Here is a 26991-nt window from a genome sequence, read left to right as displayed (position 1 = left end):
TTATCTATATGGGGAGGTTACTCTGGAATAAGGTAGGGGAACTAAAAGTGCAATAGGTATTCCAGAATAGCTCCCCTGTAGACACTCTTATTCCAGAAAAAGTTTTTTTTTTCCCGGGTTTATCTTAATTCACATCCAGTAGCTAGTCTGGTTAATTTCTCCATGTAGACAATCCCTTAAAGAAAGCAATTCTGAGATGTCAGTCTAAAAACTAGGTCGCCAATCTGGCATTACCTAGCCCAAGTCAAGCCCTCTGTGTTCCTCACAAGACAGATGGAGAAAACACTATTTTGGTCAACCTCCGAGGATATTCATCAGGAATCCCTATTTCTTCCTTTTAACCTCTAATTTCAGCCCTTCAGTTTTATGGTCAATTTAACTTGACTGTGTAAAGATATCCAGAAGACTTCAACCAGAAGCCTTTAGACTTTCTAGAAACAACTTTTAGGCATTCTTTTTTTTTTCTTTGCTTCCCCCAACCATCCTCTAACCAAAACAACTGATTTCTTGAGTAATAATAGCATTATTTTCTCATTTATTGCGTCTGCACATTTGCCAGCTTGCTGGGATTGTTGTGTAAAGAAAAACTAATCAAGTAATGTATTACAAATGCCTGTGCTTTACACTCTGCTACATTTGCTGGCACCATAATCTTTAATACGTATAAGTGAAAAGGAATAGTAAATGTTTTACAGCCAAATTCAGCCATAGCCTGATTGGACAGAACTCCATTGACTTCAATTAATGTGTACTATTTCATTAGTTAATGTGAAAGGGTGCCCTGGAGTCTTCTGTTTTGACCTTTGCAGAGGTAACACCCCCCCTTTACCTATGGCATCTTACAGGAATAATTTTTTAAATTAAAGCTAATATTAAAATTATCTAATACAAAGGTTAAGGAAAGAGTTTCTATGCAACTGGGTATAACATACTACACGATGAGCAGCATCAACCTTCTACCAGTTTAGTACCAGACTAATTATTATTACTGAGGGTACGTTTGCAGTACAAGCAGGGCCAGGTTTACACCTTATGCCCGCTTAGGCACGGCATCTTCAGCACCCCCTTTGCCTACAGCTGACCTTTGTGTTTTCCATAATAATTGAAACTTTTAACCCATTTTTAACTTCTAGGTGCCCCTAGGCACGTGCGTGCTGTGACTAATTGGAAATCCGGCCCTGAATACAATAACAGCGTTAGTGGCCCAGCTGTGGTGCTCCGCTCTAATACAGACCCTTACTTCAGAGATGAATGGATTTTCTGTTGCAGTAGTATAACCACCCCCTCCAGAGGTGGTAGTAGGTGGAGGCAAGAATTCTTCATTGCACCTAGCTCCATTTACATGGGGGCTAGGTTGACCTAACTATGGTGCCTTAGTTTTTTACAGCCCTGAGAGACGCGGCTAGATTGACCTAGATCAGAGGTGGGCAAACTATGGCGGCCCGTGGGACTGTGCTGCCCGGCCCTTGAGCTCCCCGGCGGGGAGGCTAGCCCCCAGCCTCTTCCCTGCTGTCTCCCCTCCCCCACAGCCATGCCGCAGTGTGGGCAGCGCTCTGGGCGGTGGGGCTGCGCGCTGTTGCAGGGCAGCACAGCAGCATGTCTGATTCTGGCTGAGCGGTGCGGCTGCCAGACATGCTGCTCTGAGTGGCATGGTAAGGGGGCTGGGGGCCTGGGGCTCCCAGGGGCAGTCAGGGGACAGGGACCATTGGATAGGAGTGGGAGTCCCGGGGAGCGGTTGGATGGGGCAGAGGTTCTGGGGGGGTCAGGGGACGGGAAACAGGCAGAGTTGGATGGGGGTAGGAGTCCTGGGGGGCCTATCGGGGGTGGAGGTGTGGATAGGGGTAGGGGCAGTCAGGGGACAGGGATCGGGGGGTTGGATGGGGGGAGTCCTGGGGGGCGGTTAGGGGCAGGGGGTCCCAGGAGGGGACGGTCAGGGGACAAGGAGTGGGGGGGTTGGATGGCTCGGGGGTTCAGAGAGGGGCAGTCAGGGGGTGGGAAGTGGGAGGGGTCGGATAGGGGTCAGGGCCAGGTTGTTTGGAGAGGCACAGCCTTCCCTACCCAGCCCTCCATACAGTTTTGCAACCCCAATGTGGCCCTCGGGCCAAAAAGTTTGTTCCCCCCCGCCCCTCGGTTTTAGGTGTACACCATGCCTTAAGAGATGGGGCCACTGAAAGCCACTCCATGCCATGCACCCCCCCAACCACACTCTGGCTGTGCTCAGACCAGTCCCTGCCTGTCCAGCCCCAGCCCCTTCCGGGCCACAATTGCTCATGAATAATTAAAAACGTCATAAATAATTAATAAGACGATTTTCCACGGGGGCGGGGGTAAAATGGTTAAATGGAGCCGCTGAGGAGAAACTACCTGCAGCGACGACATAGTCGCTAGACTTCATTGGTCGGTGGCGTGTGATTGACTGGCGAGCATCCTACGGATTTGATTGGCTTCCACGGCACGCAGCAGGTTGGACCAAATGTGTTGATTGGTTGCTAGAGCTTGCCGTGGCTGGTATTGGTTGCCTGAGCTCGGAGGGGGCGCGGCTGAAGGCGTTGATTGGTTGTGAGCGCGGGCCGCGAGGGGTGCTAGTGCTTTGGTGGGGCCTCGGCGCTCTCTCGGGGTGTAGGGAAGGGTCGAGCAGCGATGGCGTGGTTGTCTGGGCCCTGCTGAGCCGGGCCCGGCTCTGCGCTCGTCCCCCGTTCCCCCTGCCGCGCGGGTTGGGTTCGCCCTGCGCGCTGGTAGCGCCCGCAGCTGTCGCCGCCCGGAGGTGGCGGGGCGGCCGCGGCGATGATGAAGGGGGCGCTGGGCAGCCCGGTGGCCGCCGCCATGCAGGAGAGCTTCGGCTGCGCCGTCGCCAACCGCTTCCACCAGCTGCTGGACGATGAGTCCGACCCCTTCGACGTCCTGCGCGAGGCCGAGCGCCGCCAGCAGCAGCGTAGGAAGCGCGATGAGGCGGCGGCCGCCGCTGGCGGCAGGAAACCCGGCCCCGGCCAGAGACCCGGCCCCGCCGCCGGCAAGAGGGAGTCCCAGAAAGAGCGCAAGGTCCTGCAGCCCGAGAGCCCCGCGGCGCCCGGAGCCCCGCCGCAGCCGGGTACGGGGAGCGGAGCGGCCCGCGCACACCGCGGCCGGCGGGAGGCAGTTGAGCTCTTCCCTGGGGGGGCGGAGAGTACTGGGGCCGGCTGGGCGGCCGGCCAGGACGCGCGAGGTGCGTGGGCGGGCGGAGCGGCGGGTTCCTGCTGCTCAGGGCTGGGGCTGGCAGCGGCTACCGCCTGGCCCTGTGCTGGGCAGCGTCTAGCTGAACGCGGGGAGTCTCCCCGAGAGTAGCTGTGAGCCTGGGCTGCTGCCCTGGCCGGGAGAGGGTGGGAAGCGCTTGGCCATTGACTTTCCGAGAATGGTTCAACGCGTTGCCGGGTTCAGCGACTGCAGGTAGGCAGGAGTCCGCGTCCTCCCGTTCCGCACGCGGGCTAAGCGACTGGGCCCATGTCGCCTAGTGAGTCTGGCGAGCTGCCTACAACACACTGCCTGACTTCTAGCCCTGCCTGACCCGAACCACAGGACTGGCTTCTCCCTCCTTCGCTGTCTCTTATCTTCCCCAGGCTTTTCTTCTCCAATCACCTCTTGATGAATGAGATCTAAAGAACTTGGGGATCAGCTGGTTCTGACTTTAAAGAGGTTACATTTAAGTCCAAATACATGATCAAATGATTATATTGTTTCAGCATTAAAACAATGAGGTTGGAAATGAAGTTATACCATTGTTCAACAGTAGGTGAACCAGCTAGGGCTAAAATCTGTGTACAATTGCGTTTATACTTTTAATGTTTTTATTTTCATGTTCTGAACACGAAAATTGTGTAGACAGCAGGTAATCAGATGCACAGACTAAACTGTGGTGGTATGACTTTAACCCTTTATATTTTATAAGTAAGTCCACTCTGTTGAAGGCTAGAGTGCTTAGTCTCTAAGGTGCCACAAGTACTCCTTTTCTTTTTGTGAATACAGACTAACACGGCTGCTACTCTGAAATCTGGTAGAAATTCAATGAAACTACTCTAATAGCACTGAAACTAAAATAAGTAGAGGTAAAACTGTTTCAAGTTTATGAGCCAAAATAATTTAGGAGAGTAGTGACATTGAGATTGAGCATTTATTTTGATTGTCTTTACCTTTTTAGCATTTTGGAGGTGAGCCTGGATGATGTTGAAACACAGCTTAGTGATTTAAGGATCTAATTTAATAAAGAGAAACTACTGATGTCTGTAAAGTGATTTAGAAGACTAGGGCTAGTGTTACTAAACAACAAAGTTGACCACAAGCATTTGTGGATCCTATAATCAGACTGCAGATATATAACATCAGTTGAATGTGAACAGCTTAATGGAGCCAGGATGTCACTTCTGTTTTTAAGTCCAGTGTTCCAGAATTCCTGCCAGAACAGTGTGCATCTGAAAGTTCACTATTCTTTTATATATAGGTTCTTATACTGCTTTCAGTACTTTAGTACCTGAGCACTTTACGTATGGAACAACTTTAGATACAGGCTTACCATGGCTGTGGTTTGTTTCCAGTACAAAGTGAGCTGTTCAAATGTAAATATTGTATGTCTGGTTCTAGATATTGCAATGGATTCTTTGTATTTTGGAGCACTGTAGTAGTAGTTGATTGAGGGGTTGGTAAACTGAACACTGTGGGGTGGTTCTGTGTGGTGCTTGTCTTCTCAGTGTTTCAGCATGTGTTTTGGCCAGTGTTTAGTATTTTGCAGTTTCCCCACAGTTCTTTGAAGCTCCCAAGATTGTCGTTTTGGAGCATCAACACCTGAGGTGCTAGAGAGCTGACTCAGACTTTTCAAGAGCACAGCAGCACCTGCTTTGTGAAATCAGATCTGTTTATTTCATGCCTGCATTGGTGCTGGAGCATAATTCGAGTCAAGGATAAACAACAAAATCCCTCTTTTCAGTTGTTTTCTTTTCAAGTGTGACATCAAATGAGGAAGGAAAGCCATTCTGCAACTTCAAACCCTGTCTGTGGTGGAACAGCATTGAAGACTCATGACCATGTTTGTTGCACTGTCTGCCTTGAAATTGACCAAAATGCTCTGGGGGCCAATGTCCCCCTGAGCACCGATGAAGCATCAGTAGAACCTCAGAGAGATTAGTGAGAATGGCACCAAGATGGCTTTGACTGCTTTGAAGGATAATCCCTTGAAGCTAAAACTTTGAGTTGGTCAAGACTGCTGAGTGCTAAGATTTGGTACGAGAGCTGCTTAAACAGTGCAGGCCAACTTTTCTCTATTAAATCTGGCAGGGCAGCGTTTCTATCAAAGTAGCTGGTAATGTCATCTTCAAAGCTGAAGGCTCTACCAGGCATTTGTGGTCATTGATACTGCTCTTCAGGTCACAGGATGAGACCGTCTCTTCCAAAGAGGGAGGAGTTACTGAGGAGTGGCTAGCAACACCCCACTGCTCGATATCTGCCTCGTAGCCTCTAGACTCTCTCCCACAGTCATTCATGTACAAGTGTACAAGTAACAGAAGGGGATGCCTGTTCACGACTAGTCCTGTGCAAGGTTGCTATGAAGCTAATAGTTAGGGCCCTACCAAAATCAGAGTCAATTTTGGTCCGTTTCACAGCCCAAGGGTTTTAAAAATAGTCAATTTAACATTGTTTTCATCTGAAATTTCATGATGATGTAACCAGGGGGTCCTGACCCAAAAGTAAGTAGTGGGGTGGGGGGTTACAAAGCTGTTGTAGGGGCCATGCAGGATTGCCACCATCGCTTCTGCACTGTCTTCAGAGCTGCACTCTGAAATCAGCAGCCATGGAGCATCCTGCAGCCGGAAGAGGCTCGTGGAGGTGGGTCTGATCTCCCCCATGCAGCTGGGGGTGCCTACCATGCAGAGGTCCAGCTACTAATCCTGGCTGGGCTAGAGAGAGATGCGACTTCCTCTTTCCACTGTGCTTCCTGCAGCTGAAGGAGGTTCTCAGAGGTGGGTCTGATCTTCCCCCAAGTTGCTGGGAAAGCCCCAGCTGTGGGCTCCTAGTTGCTAGTCTCGGCCAGGCTGGGGAGGGACAGGGTTTCCTCTTCCCCTGCATGGCCAATCTTGGGGCAGGGAGGGAGATCATATCCAACTTTGGGTGCCTCTCTTGGCAGCAGGCAGCTCCGCGGCTGTTGCCTTCGGAGTCCAGGTCTGAAGGCAGCACAGCCGCTGAGCTTCTTGCAGCCAGGGGAGGTACCTGGAGTTGGGTATGATCTCCCCACTGAGCGTGACTATGCGGGGGAAGAGGAAGTCCCATGCCTCCCCAGCCTGCAGACTACCAGCTGGAACCCAGCAAACAGTAGGAGCCCTTGATGGGGTGCCCCCGGCTCTCCACTGGCTAGATTTCACGGGGTAGATTTGATTTCCCAGTTTGTGATTTTCACAGCTGTGAATTTGGTAGGGCCCTACTAATAGTACAGTTTTTCTCACACCCTGCAGCCTAACATTGCACCCTGGGATTTGGTGCTCGTGGTACAGGAAGCTCCATGTTAGACATCAGCCTCTTGCACCAGAGGTTATGGTGCAGACTGTGCTTTGCAAGGCATTATTAGTGCTCCAAGGCTTTATTACTTAAACTCTTTACAGATTTTTGGGTGAGACTGAGGGTTGAAGTGCAGAGGGCTGCTATTTGAGCTCAGATGAGCCAGAGCCATAGACCAGAAGGGACCAGCAGATAATCTAATCTGACTTCCACAGACCATCAGCACCTGCACACTAGAACCAACAACTGAAATTAGATCAAGATACTACAGCCCACAGGAGACTAGACTGTTACATGCCACAGGAGGTGCACCAGTGTCTGAGGCCACAGCAGTGATTCCAGATATATCCACTATTGAGGACTTCCACAGAGGATGATCATACACTTCCTACTTTCCTTTATTTTTGGAGGGCAGGGGAGGAGAATCTTATAACCTCCATGATTGAGAGGACTCAGTGCCAGGACCATCCTGTTTGAGGCAGATGAGCTTTTTATCTCCTGCTGTACTCCAGTCACCTTAGATGCATGGGTCCTGATCAACAATCAGTGGGACGTGATCAGGTTTTCAGAAGCCTGTCAAAGTATCTTTTCTCCCTACTTTGCCCCTGAATGCTCTCTGCTGCCTCAACATCCAGAAGACCTGTTGCCAGAAAGCTAATCTTTTTCTGGCAGACAGCCATCAAGCCCTGCCACCAGACAAAAGAGGAAAAAGGCAGCAGGGGGTGTGTGATTAGTTGTTCCAGATATTTCCTGCTAATCAAAATGACAAAAGATCTCTGGCCCACCCTAGATTTCAGGGAACTAAATCAGTATGTTGTCAAAGAGAAGTTGAAGATGGTCACTCTGAGAGTGGCCATGCCTCTTCTATGCAAGAGCAAGGCAGCTGACAATTAAGTCCAAGTGCTCTGGACTTAATTTCAGTGCTCAGGAAGTATTTCTATGCGCATATATACAGCCATAATCTGATTTGCACTTGAGGAACATTGCTACCAGTTTTGTGACTTGTCTTCTGGGAGGGTGTTGGCTTCATATGCTTTCATGAAAGGCCACAACTATCATCAAGCATATCTGCATAGGCAGGAAGGGCATATGGTATCTTAATTGAACAATTGACTGATTAAGGACACTACTCTGAAGAGTTTTCGATGACTGATCTATATCAACATCGGGGTGTTCCTAACCTTAGGGTTCATGATAAACTACAAAAAGTCTAAAATTGTCCCTAAAAAGCAATTAGAATTCTTAGGAGCCTTTCCTGGATGCGGTTTGACTGAAAGCATCCTGCTGGACCCAGTACAGGATCCAGAGCATCGCCAATCTGGCAGAAAAAAATACACAAGAGCTTGTTAAACTCCTTGCAGGCTGAATTTGTCAAAACTGTAGAGTTCTCTAATGATCCCCACATGTGTTGAAGGGTACAGCTTTATTTTAAAGATAAGTGAGGTGCTTTCTTGAATTGTCTTGTAATAGACTTCAAGGGACTTGTTACTAGACTCTTTGGACATTAAAAGCTTAAGTACTTGAACATCCAAGACTGATTCTGGTATTAGAGTTAAAGTACAATTGTGCAATTTTCATTATAGTAGCTTGATCTAAGTTATTTCGTTATATGGGTTACTTTGACTAGAAAAAAATTGCTAGTTAAGAGCTGTTCCTTGCAACATGTAAAACCTGAATGTAAACATTCAGCATTTTTCAGAAAGATTTGAATTTCACTCGTCTAGACATTCTGTGACTTCAGATCTTCAACTAGTAATACTGTCCCTCTGTCAGGCTCTGCTCAATAGTTCTATGTAATATTATTCAATATAATGTTTTTGTGTGGTTTGAATGGAGGTTTTGTTGTATTTGCATATTACTGTTAATCATCTGCCTTTTTTTCTTTGTCTTGACTGGTTCTCAACTTTTATTCCTAAGCGAGTTCCCACTTAATCATGGAGCTCATCTGAAAGTGAGCAGTTTGTCAAGCAAATGGAAGTCATAAGTCCAGTTGTCTGTTAGGTGTTGGCCTTGCACAGCTCAATATTAAATCTTTTTGAATTCAGAATACTCTCTCCCTAGGCTTTGTTGTTAACTAGATGAGACATTAATAATAAGAGCAGTACCATTGTCGTATTTAATTGACCTTACCTTTTTTTAAAATAGATCTCTATTCTTCAGACTACCAAGGTTCTGGTGCTTCCTTGCTCTTTCAGAATAGTAGTGGATGTTTACTGTTTGCAAATGCCTTGTTCTTTGGTCTTTGAGCTGCTTTTGTGTGTGGTAGGGTGAGGGGAGGGGTATGGAATGTAGGTATTATAGCTTTTGTAATTGTCTCTTGATGTTAGTTCAACTCACCCATTCTTAAAACAGTCATCAAATTGCATTTGCCAGCTCTTTATTGAAAGGGCCCAGTGAAATGCAGAGCTTGCATTTTCTACCAGTCCAGGCAAATAAAAGTTGCTGATCCTGCAGTAATAAAAAGCTTTGTTCAGTTTGTCTCTAAGCCTATTATGAACATTTTAGGTGATTTGTTTCCCATCTTTAGCATGTACATTTTGGAGATGGTGTAGTTTAGACATCATCCCTGATTGCTAAAAGATTAATTGTATTATCATCCACCATTTTAGTGGATAGTAAGACATTGAATGTTTTGAAGAATCCTATATCATGATGATAGCTGTGAAAACCACAGTGTCTCTCTTCTTTTAATGACTAACTTCAGTATAATTATTCCAGATATATGGGCATGAGGCTGTACAGGGGGAACCTGCTGTAGGTGATTCTGTTACAAAATGCTGGCATATTGAAAGCACAAGATCACAAGGTGGAAGTCTATCTCCATTTAGTTCATTGTGTTTATATTGTATGAAATAGATATAAAAAATGGTGTTCTTTTATGCACTTTCCTAGTCTTTTGAAGGGAAAAATGAAAAGCAAATTCTGTTGGTTACAACCGTACTTCTCCCTGAGTCATTAATGAATCAATTTCTTGTATGGTGCCATATCTTATGTCCATGACCTTTTGAATTATAGAGCACCATCTCCCATTCCCAATTCTAGTCAATTAGGACAGTAACCTTGTTTTGATGTTTAAATTCATTGTATTTTGAGGTCTCCCAAAACTTTCAATTTTGTGTGCCACAAATTTTTATATTGAAAATAAATAGCACTCAAGACTTGGGGGGTAAGGAGGGAGAGGTATGATAGCTGGATGTTTTGGCAACTGTGTAGGGAATATTTGGATGGGAAGGGGTTGGGACACCTATTAAGTGTGGATGTTGGTTTTGTGTTTTGATAACCACAAGGCATTTAAGGCTTTAGTCAGTGTGTTTTTAATTCCTTTTTTTACAGCAACTAGCTGCCCCACTACTCATTCTCAGTATCTGTTACTACATGCAACAGCAGTGAAGTATGTTAGCTTGACATTTCTTCAAAAATAGTCAGCAGTGAAAAAAGCTAAGTGTTGACAGTCTTATCATTAGGCTTCAATATCAGTAGCCCAGTGGGATGAATGGGTCAGCTGACCCCGTTCATGGCTAGTTGTTTTGATCTGCCTGCATACTCATGCAAATATCACAATATCCGTTAACATTTTGACAGCTAACCTTCATAACACAAAGCTAGAGACTTTTTCTTAGTTGTGCTAAGTTTTTAACTGTTTAAGAATCTGTTTTCATTTTTGTGGCAAATTGAGCTATATGGGCAGGACAATTTATATGGTCATAATCATGTATATAGGGCCCTGTGTTAATTTTGATGATGGAATTGCTCTGTTAGATGGGATGTAATAGTGTGGCTCTGATCACTTGTCTTATGTAATGTTGGCAACCAGTTTGGACTAGATTATGGATGTTAACCTCAGCTTCTGGTCACATTTAAACATTATTAAATATATTCTGCATATCTACGTTTTCCTCTTTGGTTTCAAATCAGTAGTGTTCTTCACTTACTGTTTTAAATGTTGTATATAATTTGTTGGCTGCACTTCAGTAATGGGCAGAATGATTTATATACAGTTTTTAAATTGCTTTAGTTTCCAATTCTGTAGGAACGATACTACATAAAATGTTTGCTCTAAGGCTAACCTGTTTGGAGTTTTCAATTTAAGCTGGGATAGTAATTTTCAGTGTAGTGACCTGCATTATATTTCCTTTATGGAAGGTTGAGTGAACTCTCAAAATCCCATAAATTTCTGTGGCATACATTAGCTGTCCAAAAGTGAGAGAGTGGAAGTTGGTGAGGGATATGTGAATAGCTTAAATAAGCCACAATTGATGAAGATGTTGCCTGTGGAACTTGAATTCAGGCCCCTCCTGTGCATGTGTTGTGAAAGTCCTGAATTACATGATCATATATGACCTTTTCCACAGGTCCTCTGCCTCATTCATTGATTCATCCCCAGTTGTTATTTAACACTTGTCATGCAAACCCTACACTTAACCCATTATTTTCTCTGTGTGTTTCTATAGCGCCCTTGTGACCAGGGTCCTGGGGGTGGCCACACTGAGGTTACTCAATTAGGGCAAACTGCAAAGAATGGGGCAGACAATCCTCAAAGCTGGTGGATATTCCAATACTTGGCTTGATAAATCTAGCACAAAACACCAGCTTCTATAATACCTTACTAATTACCCAGAAATAAAAACACAGTTCCCTTAAAACAGTCCAGCCTTTGGGCTCCCTCCCAGGCAGCCAAGTCAAATATGAAAGTTCTACCAATCCTAAAGGATTGGACACATTACTTTCCAAGTTAACGAATACTCCAGATCTTACCCAAATACATGCTTACAGCCAATTCTTATTAACTAAACTAAAATTTATTTAAAAAGAAGAGTGAGTGAGTATTGCTTAAAAGATCAATATACATACAGACATGAGTACAGTTCTGATGTCGGTTTCATGGTAGAGATGGTGAGCTTTGTAGTTGCAAAGAGTTTTCAGAATTAGTTCATAGGTTATAGTTCAGTGTTCATATTCACTGCTATCCAGGTGGGACTGAAGATCTCAGTCTTATGGACTCAAGCTTCCCCTGCATAAAGCATCAAGATCTGAGATCAAAGGATCAGGTCCCAAGTGTCTTTTATATAGTTTTCTAGCAGCCTCTTGAACAATAGGCTTTTGCAGTAACCTTCTGTTTCCTAAACATCACTGGTAATGAATAACATGGTTAACATAAGGTAATTATTCATTAAGCAGTTCATATACAGTTTACCACAAACTTCAGACAGACACTTAGACTGACATTTTCACCCAAGATTCATCTAAACATTAATATTCCCTTTTGATTTCTGAGTCAATAGCTATAGTTATAGACAGGAACTGTCTGTTTACATGGCTAACATCTAACAAGATATAAGTAAACACATACATTAGTATCACCTCTAATTCTCAAACAGTACAGGTTTGAATTTCAAAGTTCTAGCAGATTTAACATGGAATGGCCCTAATTACCATTTACATACTCTTCTAACATGTCTCTAAAGGTTGAACCTGGGTCAATTAGCCTGTGAGCCGCTTAACCCTTTCTGGCCATGTGTCACAGCTCTCCCCATGGTATCTGAATACTTCATAAAGATTAATGAATTCATCCTCACAACATCCAGGTTAGATTCAGTGGTTGTATTAGTTCCCTCATCTATAAAATGCGGATACTGAAACAAAGAGGCCAAAATTGCCAAGTGACCACTAATTTTGGAGGCTCAATTTGAAACACCTATGCTCTGATTTGTTTTAATATTACTTAGGGTTTTTATAGCTCTTCATATATCCAGAATTCATCTTCCATTGACTTCAGTTGCATTTGTGTGTTCAACACATCTGTGTATCTGGGCCTTTGGTCACGTTTTGGGCACTCAAAAAAGACACCACTAGTGGCTAACTGTAAAAAAAAAGTTTGGTTGAAGTGACTTGCCCGTTAACTCATTGGAATTCAGTGGCAGAGGCAGGGATAGAAATCATTTCTCCAAGGTGGCATTAACTACAAGGCCATCCTTTCGCTTTCTGTGATCGCCTGCCTCATTCACTACACACCTTCAAACTTCTGCCACAATTAAGGCAGCGATCCTATATACAACAGCTTTATTCATTTCTAGAGCGTCATGCATTCTGCACTGAGTAAGGTAGGGGTCCTATGAGAAAAACAGTATGGGATCATGTAATTTAAAGACTGTATCATGGTGCATACGTAAAAGGAGAGCAAATTATGATTGCTTGGGCAACCTCAGTTCTGCCATTTCCTGAGTGCTTGGCTTTGCAACCTTTACATACTGTCATGTAATTTCCTAATTTAGAAAAAAAAATCAGTTTTTTTTAATCGTATGGCATCATAATCACACCCACATGTTTCATCAGCAGGTTAGGTCCATTGCACAGACTTCTTCCATTTAAACTAACGGAGTAACTGATAGCAGTATAATTAGAGTAAAGATGGGTGAGGTAATATCTTTTATTATCTCAGGTCAACTGCTGTTGGCATGAGAGAGAAGCTTTCACATAGTTTCCGCTTCAGCTCTGTGTAAGCTTGAAAGCTTGTCTTTCACACCAGTAGCTGTTGGTCCAATAAAAGATACCTCACCCATCTTGTCTCTCTAATATCCTGGGACGAACATGTCAACAACAACACTGCATACAGCAGTAGTAATTGTCACTCTCTATGGATCACCACTAGAAAGGGATGACACTTTGTCAGTGGTTTTCACATCTGTTTACTGATTGTAGAGGAATGTAGACACTGAGGACTCCTGGGTTCAATTGCAGGTTGTGGCAGAATATGTTCTAAGGGGTATAAATCTGCCTGTTTTTTGTCCCCCTCTGTTCCTATTTACATCAAGCTCCCTGACTCCTGTTCCCCATCCTCTGGCTCCTGCAGCAGCCTTGCTCCCCCTCTGCCCATTCCTCATCCCTCTGTGTTCCAGTCACGCTGTTCTGCCATTTTGCTGTCTGGGTGCCCACAAAAGGAGATATAGTTCCTGTAATATTTTTTTTAACATAAGCAAAATGAGGTATTTTCCCTAATCTTGTTTTCTGAAATGGCTGCACTATGTTAGCCAAAACACTCCAGAATTTCAGCCTGGGGCAGATGCCTGGAATGGTAATTTCAACCTGAATGGCTAAAGTGTGGAGTTACAAGCAACAGAAAATATGGTCTTTTATCGTAAGGAGTGTTAGGCAACCTTAACCACAGCTTGGCCAACAACTACCAGCTTGGCCTATAGTAACTTGGTAGGAGTGCAAAATTAGAGGACTGTATGGTGGCATAGTCCTCTCTTTTGAGCCCGTAGACCGGTAATTGCAACTAAATCTATTAATGCTGCTTATGCTTAGACTCTTCACAATTTTTTTGTGTGCAGGTCAGAAGCGAGCTCCTAAAAGGGGAGAACAACAAGGATGGAATGATAACAGGGGAACGGAGGTAAAACAAGACAAAGCTGAATGGAGACCATCTTTTAGGGAATACCGTCCCTATGAAAAGGAGAGACAAGTGGAGTTCACAGTAGAAAAGTATGTATTTCTAAGAAGATGCAAGGTGGCCCTCAATGAAGGGTTTGGTGTCCTGAGAGGCTTTTATGGAGTACTATTTAGTTAGCACCTAGTAGTAGTGTGGTAGCCCAGTTTTGGCTGTATAAAGACTGATATGACAAAGAATCTATCAGTTCTCCAGTAAATTATCCTGTATTTATACAGTAGTCAGAATGTTGTACGGGTCTGGTGTCTTCATGTCTGTTACATTTCTAATGGAATAATACAAGCTTTTTTGGTCATTAAACAATTGGTTTAAAAGTCTGGTTTCAGTGTCTGCCATATAGTACTTAATATTTCATGACTTCAGCATGTGAGTATTAACATCACCAACCAGATTTTAAGTAATTGTACATCTAGGTCCCATAGACTCTGAAGCAAAATGAGACCAAATTCCGTTAACCCTTAAATTCTGTGGCAACGCTCACTTATTGTATCTCCATGAAATACCTCTGCCCAAATGCATACAACTAGCTCGTAGCTAAAAATAATAGATGTACAACTCGTCAGTGCTTGTTGTCAGCAATGGCTGTGTTTGTGTGTGGTGGTTTGTACTAGAACTCCTCTTGTAGTCCTGGTATACACCCTGCTACATGCAAATCTAACATATGAGGGCAGTAATAGTGCCTAATAATTAGAAAAAAGCAAACAATACAGTCACTATTACTGACATAAGGATAAAAGAATGCGGACCTTAAACTCTGCTCACATTTAGCTTCTGTCTGTTTTTAATCCTGACAAAGAGCACCAGTCTGGGCATAAGATCAGTGTAGTGTAAGATGTGATCTAAAAACTTCTAGAAATAGTGAGTATAATGATTGATTGATTTTTGATTATCACAACTACACTAAAGCATCCCTATGACACCAGATTTTCCCCTATTAACTTTTATGTAGAAGTTGTCTGACTAGAAATCTTCCTTGTCTTTCAGGCCAGTTGACAGATTTGACCGGGAAAGACCAATGAGAGGTCGTGGGGGAGGAAGAGGTGGAATGCGAAGCCGAGGAAGAGGTGGTGGGATGAACAGAAGTCTTAATGGCTATGACCAAAGAGGGAAACGGGAATTTGAAAGACAGAGTGGGAGTGATAAAACGTAAGTGCTTTGTGTATATACTGCTCTCATCTAATATATTGGTAAGAAACACACACCTCAAACGTTTCAATATCTTTTTGAAGGGTTGGAGTGGGAAAGGAATATATTCAACAATTTAATACTGCTTTTGGTTTGGTACATCAATGAGGGAGGAATTTCTTAATTTGAAGAATACTGTTTCTGTCTCTAGAGGAATCAGAACAGAAGACAAAAGGGGTGGAAGTGGAGCTCGGAACTGGGGAACAGTTAAAGATGATCTGAGGTATATGCAAATTTGTGCCCATTCTAGTTTATAATAATTTCTGTAAAGTAATAGGCTTGGTCACAGTTGCCTTTATTTCAAGCTTTATCCATTCACCATGTCTTTAACTGTTATGGCCCCTTTGCTCATGCTTACTGAGTAGATCCTAGCCTGAAGGAGATTCTTCATTTATTGCAGGCTTCCAAGTATCTATTTGCCTAAGGTCAAGTCATCTTTTGACTAGAGTGAAATATACTTCGCTTTCCTATTTTAGTAAATGGTGGGCTTGGGCACTGTGACTGGCCTGTGTAAATTTTAAAGAGAATTCTACAATGCTAACAAGTATCTAGGTCTTAAAAATTGTTCTGTACTCTTTATCTGGTTCTGTTTGAAATTGCCTTGAACTGGAAACAGGACCAGAAGCCGCCTTTTCTACCCCTTGACACAGTTAGTGTGCTGCTATTTCAACTAAATATTATTCTGGTAACTACATAAGACAGCTTTCCTCCAAGGGGGCATAGCAGGACTAAGTTGCTTGTCTGGGTCCTCCTGAACTGGCTTACCGTGGGGAGAAGGGAGGCAAAACTTCTAATTTATAGCAGTCTCTGTAATGGCCATTAAATTATATTCTTACTCATTGTGTTGTCTAAATAAAGTGCTACGTCTTCATATATAAACACCTTAATAGCTCACAAATGCATATTTTTATAATTTGAACTTAAGTTTTTCAAGGGTTAAAAATGGGAGATAGAGTAGAGTTAGTTGTAATTTACAATAAATCAGTTGGGTAATCTTAAAGTCTTAAGGTAAAACTTTCAAAAGTTTGGACCTTCCATCAATAGAAATTGGTCCAATAAAAGATATTACCTCACTTACCTTGTGTGTCTCAAAAGTATGTAGGTCATCTGGGCATTCCAAGTGCTGTTGAAAGTCAATAAAAATGAATTAAAAATGAAACTAGGTATATGAAATGGTATAGAAAAGGTCAGTTGGGTATTTCGAGATTACCTTTTCTCATAAAACAAGGGAACACCTATTGAAACTTAAAAATCAAATTTAAAGCTTATTAGGGCATACTACATATTACACAGCACACAACTAACTTGTGGAAATCGGGGCCGCAAGATGGTGAGGCAGATATATATGATTCTAGAAAATTCATGTAAACGCATTAGGTCTGATTTTCTCGTTTCGAGAACATGCACACTTCTGGCTTTCACATATTTGTAGATACCACTTCCTCCAGTGAAGGATTTCCAGTGCTTCCCACTGTATAATCTTGTATTACTAGCACACTAAACTAGTCTCATTTAATGGTTTTGTTGTGGTTTTTGGGTGATCAGTAGAATGGGAATTCTTATGATCACAGAAAAGTTCTGATCTAGACAATTCCAGAAAGGATACTATCTTCAGTTGGTTGTGAAATATGCACATTTACAAAGAATGGGGTCTATTGATCTGTAAGCTTTCAGTATGACCTAGATATGTGGTGGCTTTTCTATTTTGCAGTGAGATGGAACAGACTGCTCCAGTGGAAGATACTGCAGAAACAGAGGATCACCAAGGGGCACCTGAAGGAGAACCTCTGACCAAGTACAGTCTGCCTTGAATATCTTAATTCTAAAATGCAAACGAAATAACTGGCCAGTGCCAATGTTCTTGATTTCGTATAGGGAGACATTCCAAGATCATGCCTTTCAATGTGTCTGTAAAGCACTTAGCAGACATTTGGCACCATATAAATGTTTTAAAATGGAAATATATACCTACAGAAAAATTGTTTCCTAGCAAAATGGGGCTCCAATCCCAGTTGAGGCCTTCAGATGCTATAATACATACATACTAATTCTAAGTAGTGGCACTATTGACCTGTTTAAAAAACAAACAAAACCCTCTAGCTCAGTAACTTAGATGATAAATTTCTGTAACATATAAACTTGTATTTAAGTAAGAGAGAGAGTGCTCTCTGAGTTACTCTTAAACCCTGCTAGGAATATAACTGATATAACGTGTTCTAGTTCCCAGTTTATTTTTAGAAATATTACAACAGACATCTTGTAAAGCAACCCCTCTTGTGGAACCACATAGTGATGATATGATTGAAATACAGTAACAGAAAATTCCCTTAGTCAATCAAAGGTGTCTCCTATACAACAGGAACTTCTCCCTTGAGATTCATATGGGGCCAAGAGTGGGTCTTCCTCCTCCAAACCCAATTTTAAAAAAATGACTGCTTGGAAAGAGTGTTGCATTGTTCCTTAAAACTAAGGTAAATTGAGATGGATGTTTGCATCCTGATATTCAGTCATTGGTTCTGATCAGTGTCCAAATGTGAAAATTAATTTTGCTTCAAAAGATCTTAATTATCAAGTTAAAATTAGATCAACTCAACTGTTTTTAGATATCTCCAACTTGAACACTACCAACACAAATAACTTGTAGTGAAGGGGTGGTGACATCAAAGTAAGGAGTAACATTTCAGCCAACATTCCTTTACGTTTGAAGTTGGGAAGAATCTAACTGATTGTGTTTGGGTAAGCCATTAGACAAAAGTTGAAGGCATCTAGCTATTGCCAGCCACTTCACTATGATTTTATGTACATTCATGTTAAAGTTGGAGATATTTTAAAAGATTCTAAGTTGACCTAATTTTTAACTATGCAATTAACATATTTGGGTTACTCAGTGGTTTAAAGTAACTGGTGGCGAGGAGAGTCTCTTGAACAAACTTGAATTAAGAATGTTAAGTTTCCAGAAACTTAGTTTTCAGCAGACTTAAATCGTGTGGGCAGTGAAGGTAGTCTGCATAGAACTTAATTCTTATGTATGCACTGTACCACTTTAACAGAGCTAAATATTAAAAATAGCAGTTAAGCCTTTTTACTTGAGTGTCCTGGGTCATATTTCAGAGTCTCACATAATTTTCCTCTTCATGGTAGTTGAAATCAAAATCAAATCCAGCTGTCCTAGCTCTTTCTTTGTAAGTACATGTGTTCTAACTTCAGTTCTCTATTGAACATAGAGACATGAAAAGTACACCCAACTGTAGTGGGCAAATCCAGTTGGCTTTTAATTATGAAACTATTAAATGTGCGAGCTTATAACTCTGTTGCTATTTCAGACTATTCTCTGCAGAGTCAATCTGTATTTACTTACCCTGCTAAGGCTTTCCTTGCAGACAGGAAGGCTAGAAACTTTCCTCCTCAATGAGTTTAGATGTAGGAGAAGTCCACAGCAATCTGGAAGATAGCAGTATATGCAAAGGTTCTGTGAAAGGCACACTTTCGTATGGTATCTTACTTCAATGTAAATGACTCTCATCCTGAGAATTCTCAAAGCTGTGTTCAAACTAAATACGTATTAAATATATGGGCCTCATTGTGGCTACCTCCGGTGGAAGATAACAGCACAATGAGCCCACACTTTAGAAGAGCAAGTAATGCCATATCTAATAGAGGCAGAATATGTAATTAGGGATTGAATTTATTCAGAACATCTGCTAACACCTACACTCTTGCACAAAGTCAGACTGGGACAGTGTCTTTATTTATGACCTTTGCTGTTCAGAAGCAGGAGTTAGTTGAATAGAATAAAGAGAAGGAGGATTTGTAGCACCTTAGAGACTAACATATTTATTTGAGCATCAGCTTTCGTGAGCTACAGCTCACTTCATCGGATGCATTCAGTGGAAAATACAGTGGGGAGGTTAATATACAGAGAACATGAAACAATGGGTGTTACCATACACACTGTAACGAGAGTGATCAGGTAAGGTGAGCTATTACCGGCGGGGGGGGAGAGACCTTTTGTAGTGATAATCAAGGTGGGTCATTTCCAGCAGTTGACAAGAACGTCTGAGTCCGATGAAATGAGCTGTAGCTCACGAAAGCTTATGCTCAAATAAATTTGTTAGTCTCTAAGGTGCCACAAGTCCTCCTTTTCTTTTTGCGGATACAGACTAACACGGCTGCTACTCTGAAACCTAGTTTTAGTCTGTTTAAAATGACTTGAGTTGTTTTGGGACTCCTGTGTGCCTAATGCCCCCCTTTCTCTTGGAGGTAGTGCAGTAGCAACAGAGGCCTCCTGGACAGGTAACTCAACTCAACAGGGGCCCCAAAATAGCTTTAACCTTCCCAGACATAAATAGGTAATTTTGGCTTCTTGAGTTCAGTGATTCCAGCTGCCTTTTAATGACCACTTGCAGTCAGGCACTCGGTTTCAAGTGTCATCTGAAAGCTCTAACTATTTAGTCATTCCTTCCCTTCTCAGTTTATTAGAACTGATCCTTTTAGGAAAAAGACCCCAGAAATTGGGTATAGCATTTGTGATGCTGAAGAACTATTGTTACTTTCCTGGTCTTGCATTTAATAACCTGGGAGGCTTTTAACAGTATTGCACTGCAAGCCTGTATATAACTTTTCTGCCATTATCACTAGATCCTTGTCCATGTTACTGTTCTTCAGCTTTCATTTTTATGCTGGTGCCAGGCAGCATAGTTTATCTTCTATTTATCGAAGTGTGACCTTATCTTAGTTCTATTTGCCCGTATTTTTGAATTGTCTAGGTTCTTTTCTAGCTTTTTTGTTTGCAGCCTCTCCTAACATAGTGTGCACGCTATTAAGCTATATGCATGCTGTAGTATGAACATGTTCCAGGATGTCATTAATATATTAAACTATAAAGATAGTACTAGTTCCAATTGTCTTTATAGTCTCATTTTTACAATTACCTGGAAGACTTCTATGGGGCTTGTCTGCACACTTGGTTTAGGAACTTGTTAAAGCATTTTTTGAGTAGTAGATAGTAGTAATTACAGATATATTTCTCTATTTTCTTATTTTACCTCTTATTGAGATTAGACTTATTTCCTTGATCTGCTACTTACTCTTGGTATTAAATCTGTCCTTTTTCAGTTCTCTGGCACCTAATAAATTCACAGTTGTTTACCACTAGTGGTTCTACATTTCCTTCTGATCATTCTTTCTTCAGGAAACCTTCAATTCCCATCATCTAGTTTGCTGATCTGTTTATCTGGCTACCATTTTAATAGCTCTATAAAGCTAATCTATAGGTTTAGCCAAATCCTCATTAGCATTTCATTCAATATATTTCTCAGTTTTGTTTGCTAAGCTGATAGTGTTGAATGTCTCGCCTATTGGAGTTGTTGGTCTTCTGGAACCACTTATTAGCTTGATTAACCTTTTTTCTTAACCCTTTGGCTAATTGTCTTAATTTTAACCTTAATTTTGGCACTAAAATATATTGTGGTGGTGGTTTTCTGACACCCCGCCCCCCCCCCCCCCCCATCAGCTAGTTACACAATATAGGTTGAACCTTTTCAGTTGAAGGTAAAGTAAATAAAACTTTTTTGCTGTCACCAAACTAACCCATGTTTTTAGTGTTTACCATCTCTTAAGGTTTGTCTCTGGCTACTTTTATAACTGGTAATGTTCTTTGAAGGCAGATATGTTTGTGATTCCGGCCGCACCCCCTTCGGTATACTACTGTTCATTCAAACAAAGCAATCTCTCTGCAACCAAGAGGAAAAGACACTTTAAACTAATGCTTAGTAAAGGGCTATATCCAAAAAAAAGAAAAGAGAAATTGAAGCAGAATTGGGAAGCAATGTGCAGCATTACTAAAAGTCTCTTAAATGTATACAAGGATACCAAACTAATGGAATTACAAACTTATTTTATTACAGTCCTGCCGTGAGGCCCCACTCCGGGACTCTGCAAGGTATTGTGCAAACATGTTGTAAATGGTCAATCCCTGCACTCAGGAGCTTATAACTTCAGTTAATGAAAACATTCAACAGCTGGATAAAATAAATGGGTAGGAGTAGAGAGCAGGAGGATAAAGTAACAGTATGAACAACATCCTTTCAAGTACACCTCCAGTGTGCACAATGTATATGGGGGTAGCCGTGTTAGTCTATATCCACAAAAACAAAAAGGAGTCTGGTAGCACCTTAAAGACTAAGATTTATTTGAGCATAAGCTTTCATGGGTAAAAACCCCACTTCTTCAGATGCATGGAGTGAAAATTACAGATGCAGGCATAAATATACTGACACATGAAGAGAAGGGAGTTACCTCACAGGTGGAGAACCAGTGTTGACAGGGCCAATTCGATCAGGGTGGCTGTAGTCCACTCCCAATAATAGATGATGAGGAGGTGTCAGTTCCAGGAGAGGCAAAGCTGCTTTTGTAATGAGCCAGCCACTCCCAGTCCCTATTCAAGCCCAGATTAATGGTTTTAAATTTGCAAATGAATATTAGTTCTGCTGTTTCTTTTTGAAGTCTGTTTCTGAAGTTTTTTTGTTCAAGTACAGCTACTTTTAAATCTGTTCTAGAATGTCCAGGAAGGTAGAAGTGTTCTCCTACTGGCTTTTGTATGTTACCATTCCTGATGTCCAATTTGTTTCCATTTATTCTTTTACATAGGGACTGTCCGGTTTGGCCAATGTACCTGGCAGAGGGGAATTGCTGGCACATTATGGCATATATAACACTAGTAGACGTGCAGGTGAATGGCCCCTGATGGTGTCGCTAGAGTAGATATGGGGACAGAGTAGGCAACAGGGTTTGCTACAGGGATTGGTTCCTGGGTTAGTGTTTCTGTGGTATGGTGTGTAGTTGCTGGTGATAGTTTTCCAGGATAGGTTGTAGATCCCTCCCTCTCCCAGACCTTGGGAGGCAGGCCAGTCCTTGCTTACAGACAGCCCCCCAACCTGAAGCAAATACTCACCAGCAACTCCACACCACACCACAGAAACACGAACCCAGGAACCAATCCCTGTAGCAAACCTCGTTGCCTACTCTGTCCCCGTATCTACTCTAGCTACACCATCAGAGGACCCAACCACATCAGCCACACCATCAGAGGCGCATTCACCTGCACGTCTACTAATGTTATATATGCCATCATGTGCCAGCTATGCCCCTCTGCCAGGTACATTGGCCAAACCGGACAGTCCCTACGTAAAAGAATAAATGGACACAAATTGGACATCAGGAATAGTAACATACAAAAGCCAGTAGGAGAACACTTCTATCTTCCCGGACATTCTAGATACATTGGCCAAACCGGGTCTATGCTTCAGGTGTATTTTCTTTAATATTGAAGCTCTTCAAATACAATTCAGAGATGGCAGAGAAGCTGAAGCATTCAAAATACCGTACTTAGCAAAGTAGTCTTACTTCAGGTTTTTTTGTTCTTCCTGGATGTCAAAGCTAATGGTTTTTACTTTACAACTATAAACCTTTAGAGTTGCTGAAGGGGAGCCAGTGGAAGAAGTAGCAGCTCAAGAAATGACGTTAGATGAGTGGAAAAATCTGCAGCAACAGAGTCGACCAAAGCCTGAATTCAACATCCGGAAGCCAGAATCCACTGTTCCTTCCAAAGCAGTGGTGATTCACAAGTCAAAGTATAGAGATGATGTAAGCATTGCTTTAGAATTCTCTAAATTCTGCTTTCTACCTGGAGATCCAGGGTTAGGACACTGTCTCCTATATTAAAACAGATTCTGAACAAACTGGAAATAAATATTCATATTTCAAGCTGCTGTAATAGTGTGCAAAAAAACCCATCAGATTCATTTTGTCCAGTCTCCAGGCATCCCTTTTGTATTATGAGCATGGAACGCTTGACCTATCAAGTTGTATTTAGACCAAGTTAAGTTTCAGTTCTGCTTACTTTATGGCTTAGTTTTAGGAGATTGAAGTCTGTCTCCTTGCCTATGCCACCTCATGTACAATTTTGTTAACTGAATTGTATGCACTAATGAACTCCATTTACTAAATGTTTTATATTTTAACTTTGAATCACATTTTGATACACCCAGTGTTTAGCTTACTTATCGCTTTACTAATGAATTTTTATCTGTGTATACTGGAAATTCAGTTTCCCAGCATCACTTTCAGCATACCAAGTTGTCCTGAATCTGGTCACTATCACAACACAATTATCGCTGAACCACTTGAGAACATCTGAACGATTTTTATGAGGACTGTGGTTCTGCTTCTTAAAGTGATCCAGGAGAGCTTGTTTTATTTTCCATAACTCTTGTTCTGCTCAGAGCCACTATGCTGTTATAACTAAAGGTATAGGGTGAAATCTTGGGCCCCACTGTTGTCCATGGAACCAGATTTCTACCATAGATTCTTGCCTACTTAGACTGTAAGCTTCTCAGGTAAGGGAAGTCGCTGTGTCTGTTCAGTATCTGGCATGATGGTGGGGGCTTGATCGTTGACTGGGACCCTTACACACTGAGAATCTGAATTAAAAAATTGGTTCAGCATATGTTGGTCACTGTTGGACTGTGATAATTTATTGGGCAGATTGTACTTAGTAGGCTGTTTACAATCCTACATTTGTGTTCCTTTAGTGTGGCTTTAGACTTCCCCCAGTTACAAGCCTGCTGAGTTTAGGACCCATCTTTCACAGGATCTGAAGAATGTGCCTTACATTTTATTTTACTCCTGAGTAGACTTAATGGCCAGCAGTGTAAAGGGGCCCTACTATGGCAAGAAACGGGCCCTAGAGGAGTAGTGACTTGTCTGGTACAAGTATTGCTTAACATGGGCAATCTATTAGACATCAGAATGGGTACATGGGGAATATGATTTGCTGTACCTTTGTAGCACTGCCATGCACTACCAGTGTATTCGCAAAAAGCAAAGGAGTACTTGTGGCACCTTGGAGACTAACAAATTTATTTGAGCATAAGCTTTCATGAGCTACAGCTCACTTCATCGGATGCATTCAGTGGAAAATACAGTGGGGAGATTTACATACATAGAGAACATGAAACAATGGGTGTTACCATACACACTGTAACGAGAGTGATCACTTAAGGTGAGTTATTACCAGCAGGATAGCAGGGGGGAAAAAACCTTTTGTAGTGATAATCAAGGTGGGCCATTTCCAGCAGTTGACAAGAATGTCTGAGGAATAGTGGTGGGTGAGGGGGGGAATAAACATGGGGAAATTGTAAAGGCTATTTTGGAAAATATTATTTTAGTATGCTAGCTATATTTAATGCTAAAAATTGTTGCCCGCTACAGTAACACTAGAGCTATAACTGTAGCAATGACAATACTGGAATGGATCAGTGGTAGCAATTGTTAAGTAAATTTTAGTGTTCGATTCTTATTCCTTTCCAGCCCTCCCCTAGAGGGCATCTCATGAGTAAATGCCTTGGGCCAGATTGTGTGGTCCCTCTGGAACTGTTGAGATCTTGCCACAGAGAATTTTCTGAGTGTGGGAGTTCTTTGGTGGTATAGAGCTAGCATAGCAGTTTCCTGTGTGCTTATGCTTAATTGCTCCCAAGCTAGTGTAGAGCTAGCCTGAAAATGGAGGAGCTGTCATAGTCTCCCTTCTTACCCCCACTGCCACACACAACTTAGGGGCTCCTGGCTATCCAGGAAGTCTGACTTTACTGGTGTGCTATTTGGTTTGTAATATAGTAACTTTTTTTTGAAGCTCTGAGCAGCATGCTAATTCCAGATAAATTCACTTTTAGATGTTAAAGGAGGATTTTGAGGATGACTCCCACATCTTCCGAAAAGCAGCTAATGATATAACTTCTCAGCTGGACATTAACTTTGGGAATCTTCCTCGTCCCGGGCGTGGAGCCAGAGGAACACGAGGAGGTCGTGGACGTGTCAAAAGAGTTGAAGATACTGGGCCTAGACCAGAAGTGGTGGTAATTTGGTTTTGTGGCTATACATTTCTAAATGACATGAGAATTTGAGATTTTTTTTTAATTTTTTTTTTTGCTGAGGACTTGTTAGTGTTTTGCTTACAATACTTTACCAGGCTTTCAGTCCATAGTATGTTGCTATATGTGATGAGATTTCAATTCAGATTGCAAATACCGTTTTTTATTTGTGAAGAGTTTATGTTCAAAGGTCGAAGTTCAGGTCACTCTTATGACAGCTGGAAGGAGTAGTATAGGAGAAGTAACTTTCAGTTTCTGAAAAGAATTCTGATAAAATCAGGGAAATAACTCTGCACTTAAAATTACTAAAGGCTGTAGCCTTCAAGCAAAATTACTGTGTAATAAGATTCTAATACTTCCTCTAGCTACCAAGAGTGAAGTTAATAAATGTTGCATGTTTGACCCTGCAGGTTAACACACAGGAGGTACAACCCTCTATTAAATAAATGACAAGTCAGATATGGTAAATTGTTTCAAAACAAACATAACTATTAATGATCATAGTATCATAGTACCTGCCACTTTCCATTGAATCCCCTGATTTAACATACTCAAAACCATTCTCATACCAACTGTGAAAGAAGCCGTTCTATCTGCCAAGGGTTGCTACTGTTGAGGTATGAAAACCAGAATATGTGGGATGATCCTGAGGCCATAAAACTGGGCAGCTGGCAGTGTGTGCTGAGCAGCCATACAGATTTCCTGTGGGATCTACCTCAAAAAAGGGACAGTCCTGGGGATACCTGGGCTGGTAGCAACCCTATACTGCTTGAAGGTGAACAAATATGGAGGATTGTTGTTGTGGGTGGGGTTTTTTTTGTTTGTTTGTTTGTTTGTTTGTTTTTAGTAAAATCCCCATAGTTCTTTCAGTTCAGCAAGGATAAAATACTTAGCCACATCTAAAGTTTGGAACTTTAAAAGGGACATGGAATTAATCCCTCTGGTGCTTTTGTTCGGTAAAGCTACATTTTGAAAACCTCTAGTAAATCAAGTGTGCATCACTGTAGCTTTTTGCACACAACTAAAAATTAACTCTTCAGTTTTTCAATGTTTAAAATAACTTCTCATTCACTTTGAATGGTGAACTGCTTCCTGTGTCTGTCTATAGATTTCCAGTAGCAAGAACCTGAAGTATCAGGAAAATGTCACTTCTCCTTCCGTCACTATACCCATACCACAGTGATAGGTACAAGTCTAGTACCTGCGTAGAAATAGTGATGGATGCAAAACAGTTTAGAAATAAGCATTAAGTGCCTCTTAATGTAATTTAGCAAATAAATAAAATGGAACTAGTTCTGAGTTAGATTGGAGACTCCAGATGTGTCCCTGATATGTGTATTTTTCTAAACTGACTTCCCCCTTTTGCAGACACAAATCATTGCTCCAAATCCTGATGACCCTGAGGATTTTCCTGCTTTAGCCTGAAAGAACTGTTCTGAATGACAGCATCTCAAAGTAGCTGTGAAGAGACCAGTTTTATGTTGCTGTGGAAAAGGATCATCTGAGTCTGAAGGAAAAACGGATTTTTTTTTTTCTTGTGTGAAATGATTGCACTTCTGTGGTATTGAGGGAAGGGGGCTCTGGAGATATCAGTGAACTGGGATCTTGCAACAGATTCCAGCACCTCCTATTGGGATAACTGTGTGAAGGCTTATGGTATTATACTCAAGGGATTTCAATAAAGTTCAACAGTACAGTGTTAAAAATGTGTATATAGAGATTATTTAGAATTTTCCATGAAAGCACAGTGAAATGTAAGCTGTACAACATGGTCTGCTATTGGAAATCTGTAGCAAACCCTTGTAGACACTTGAAAGCTGCTTTCCCTACTCCATTGAGTGAAATGTACCTTTGCATATTTTAAGCAGTTATACCGCAATTTTCATAAGTTGACAAATAAAGAAAACTGCTAATTGG

General features: G+C 42.0%; 1 protein-coding gene across 2 annotated transcripts; it reads left to right on the top strand.

The window, feature by feature from the left end:
• Positions 1 to 2535: 2535 nt before the first annotated feature.
• HABP4 (hyaluronan binding protein 4) lies at positions 2536 to 26991 on the top strand. Of its 2 annotated transcripts, XM_037901710.2 has the most exons (8): positions 2536 to 3088; positions 13848 to 13998; positions 14948 to 15109; positions 15300 to 15371; positions 16860 to 16943; positions 22621 to 22792; positions 24877 to 25059; positions 26443 to 26991. In XM_037901710.2, exons 1-8 carry the CDS (start codon positions 2785 to 2787, stop codon positions 26497 to 26499), a joined length of 1185 nt encoding a protein of 394 aa, XP_037757638.1. In that variant the 5' UTR covers positions 2536 to 2784; the 3' UTR covers positions 26500 to 26991. The 2 variants fall into 2 exon arrangements, with proteins under 2 accessions (XP_037757638.1, XP_037757639.1); XM_037901711.2 differs by lacking the exon at positions 15300 to 15371 and having other exon boundaries at positions 2542 to 3088.

The sequence above is a fragment of the Chelonia mydas genome, chromosome 5 (genome assembly GCF_015237465.2).
Source record: "Chelonia mydas isolate rCheMyd1 chromosome 5, rCheMyd1.pri.v2, whole genome shotgun sequence".
Classification (NCBI taxonomy): domain Eukaryota; kingdom Metazoa; phylum Chordata; order Testudines; family Cheloniidae; genus Chelonia; species Chelonia mydas.
This window is presented reverse-complemented; position numbering and strand designations above follow the sequence as displayed.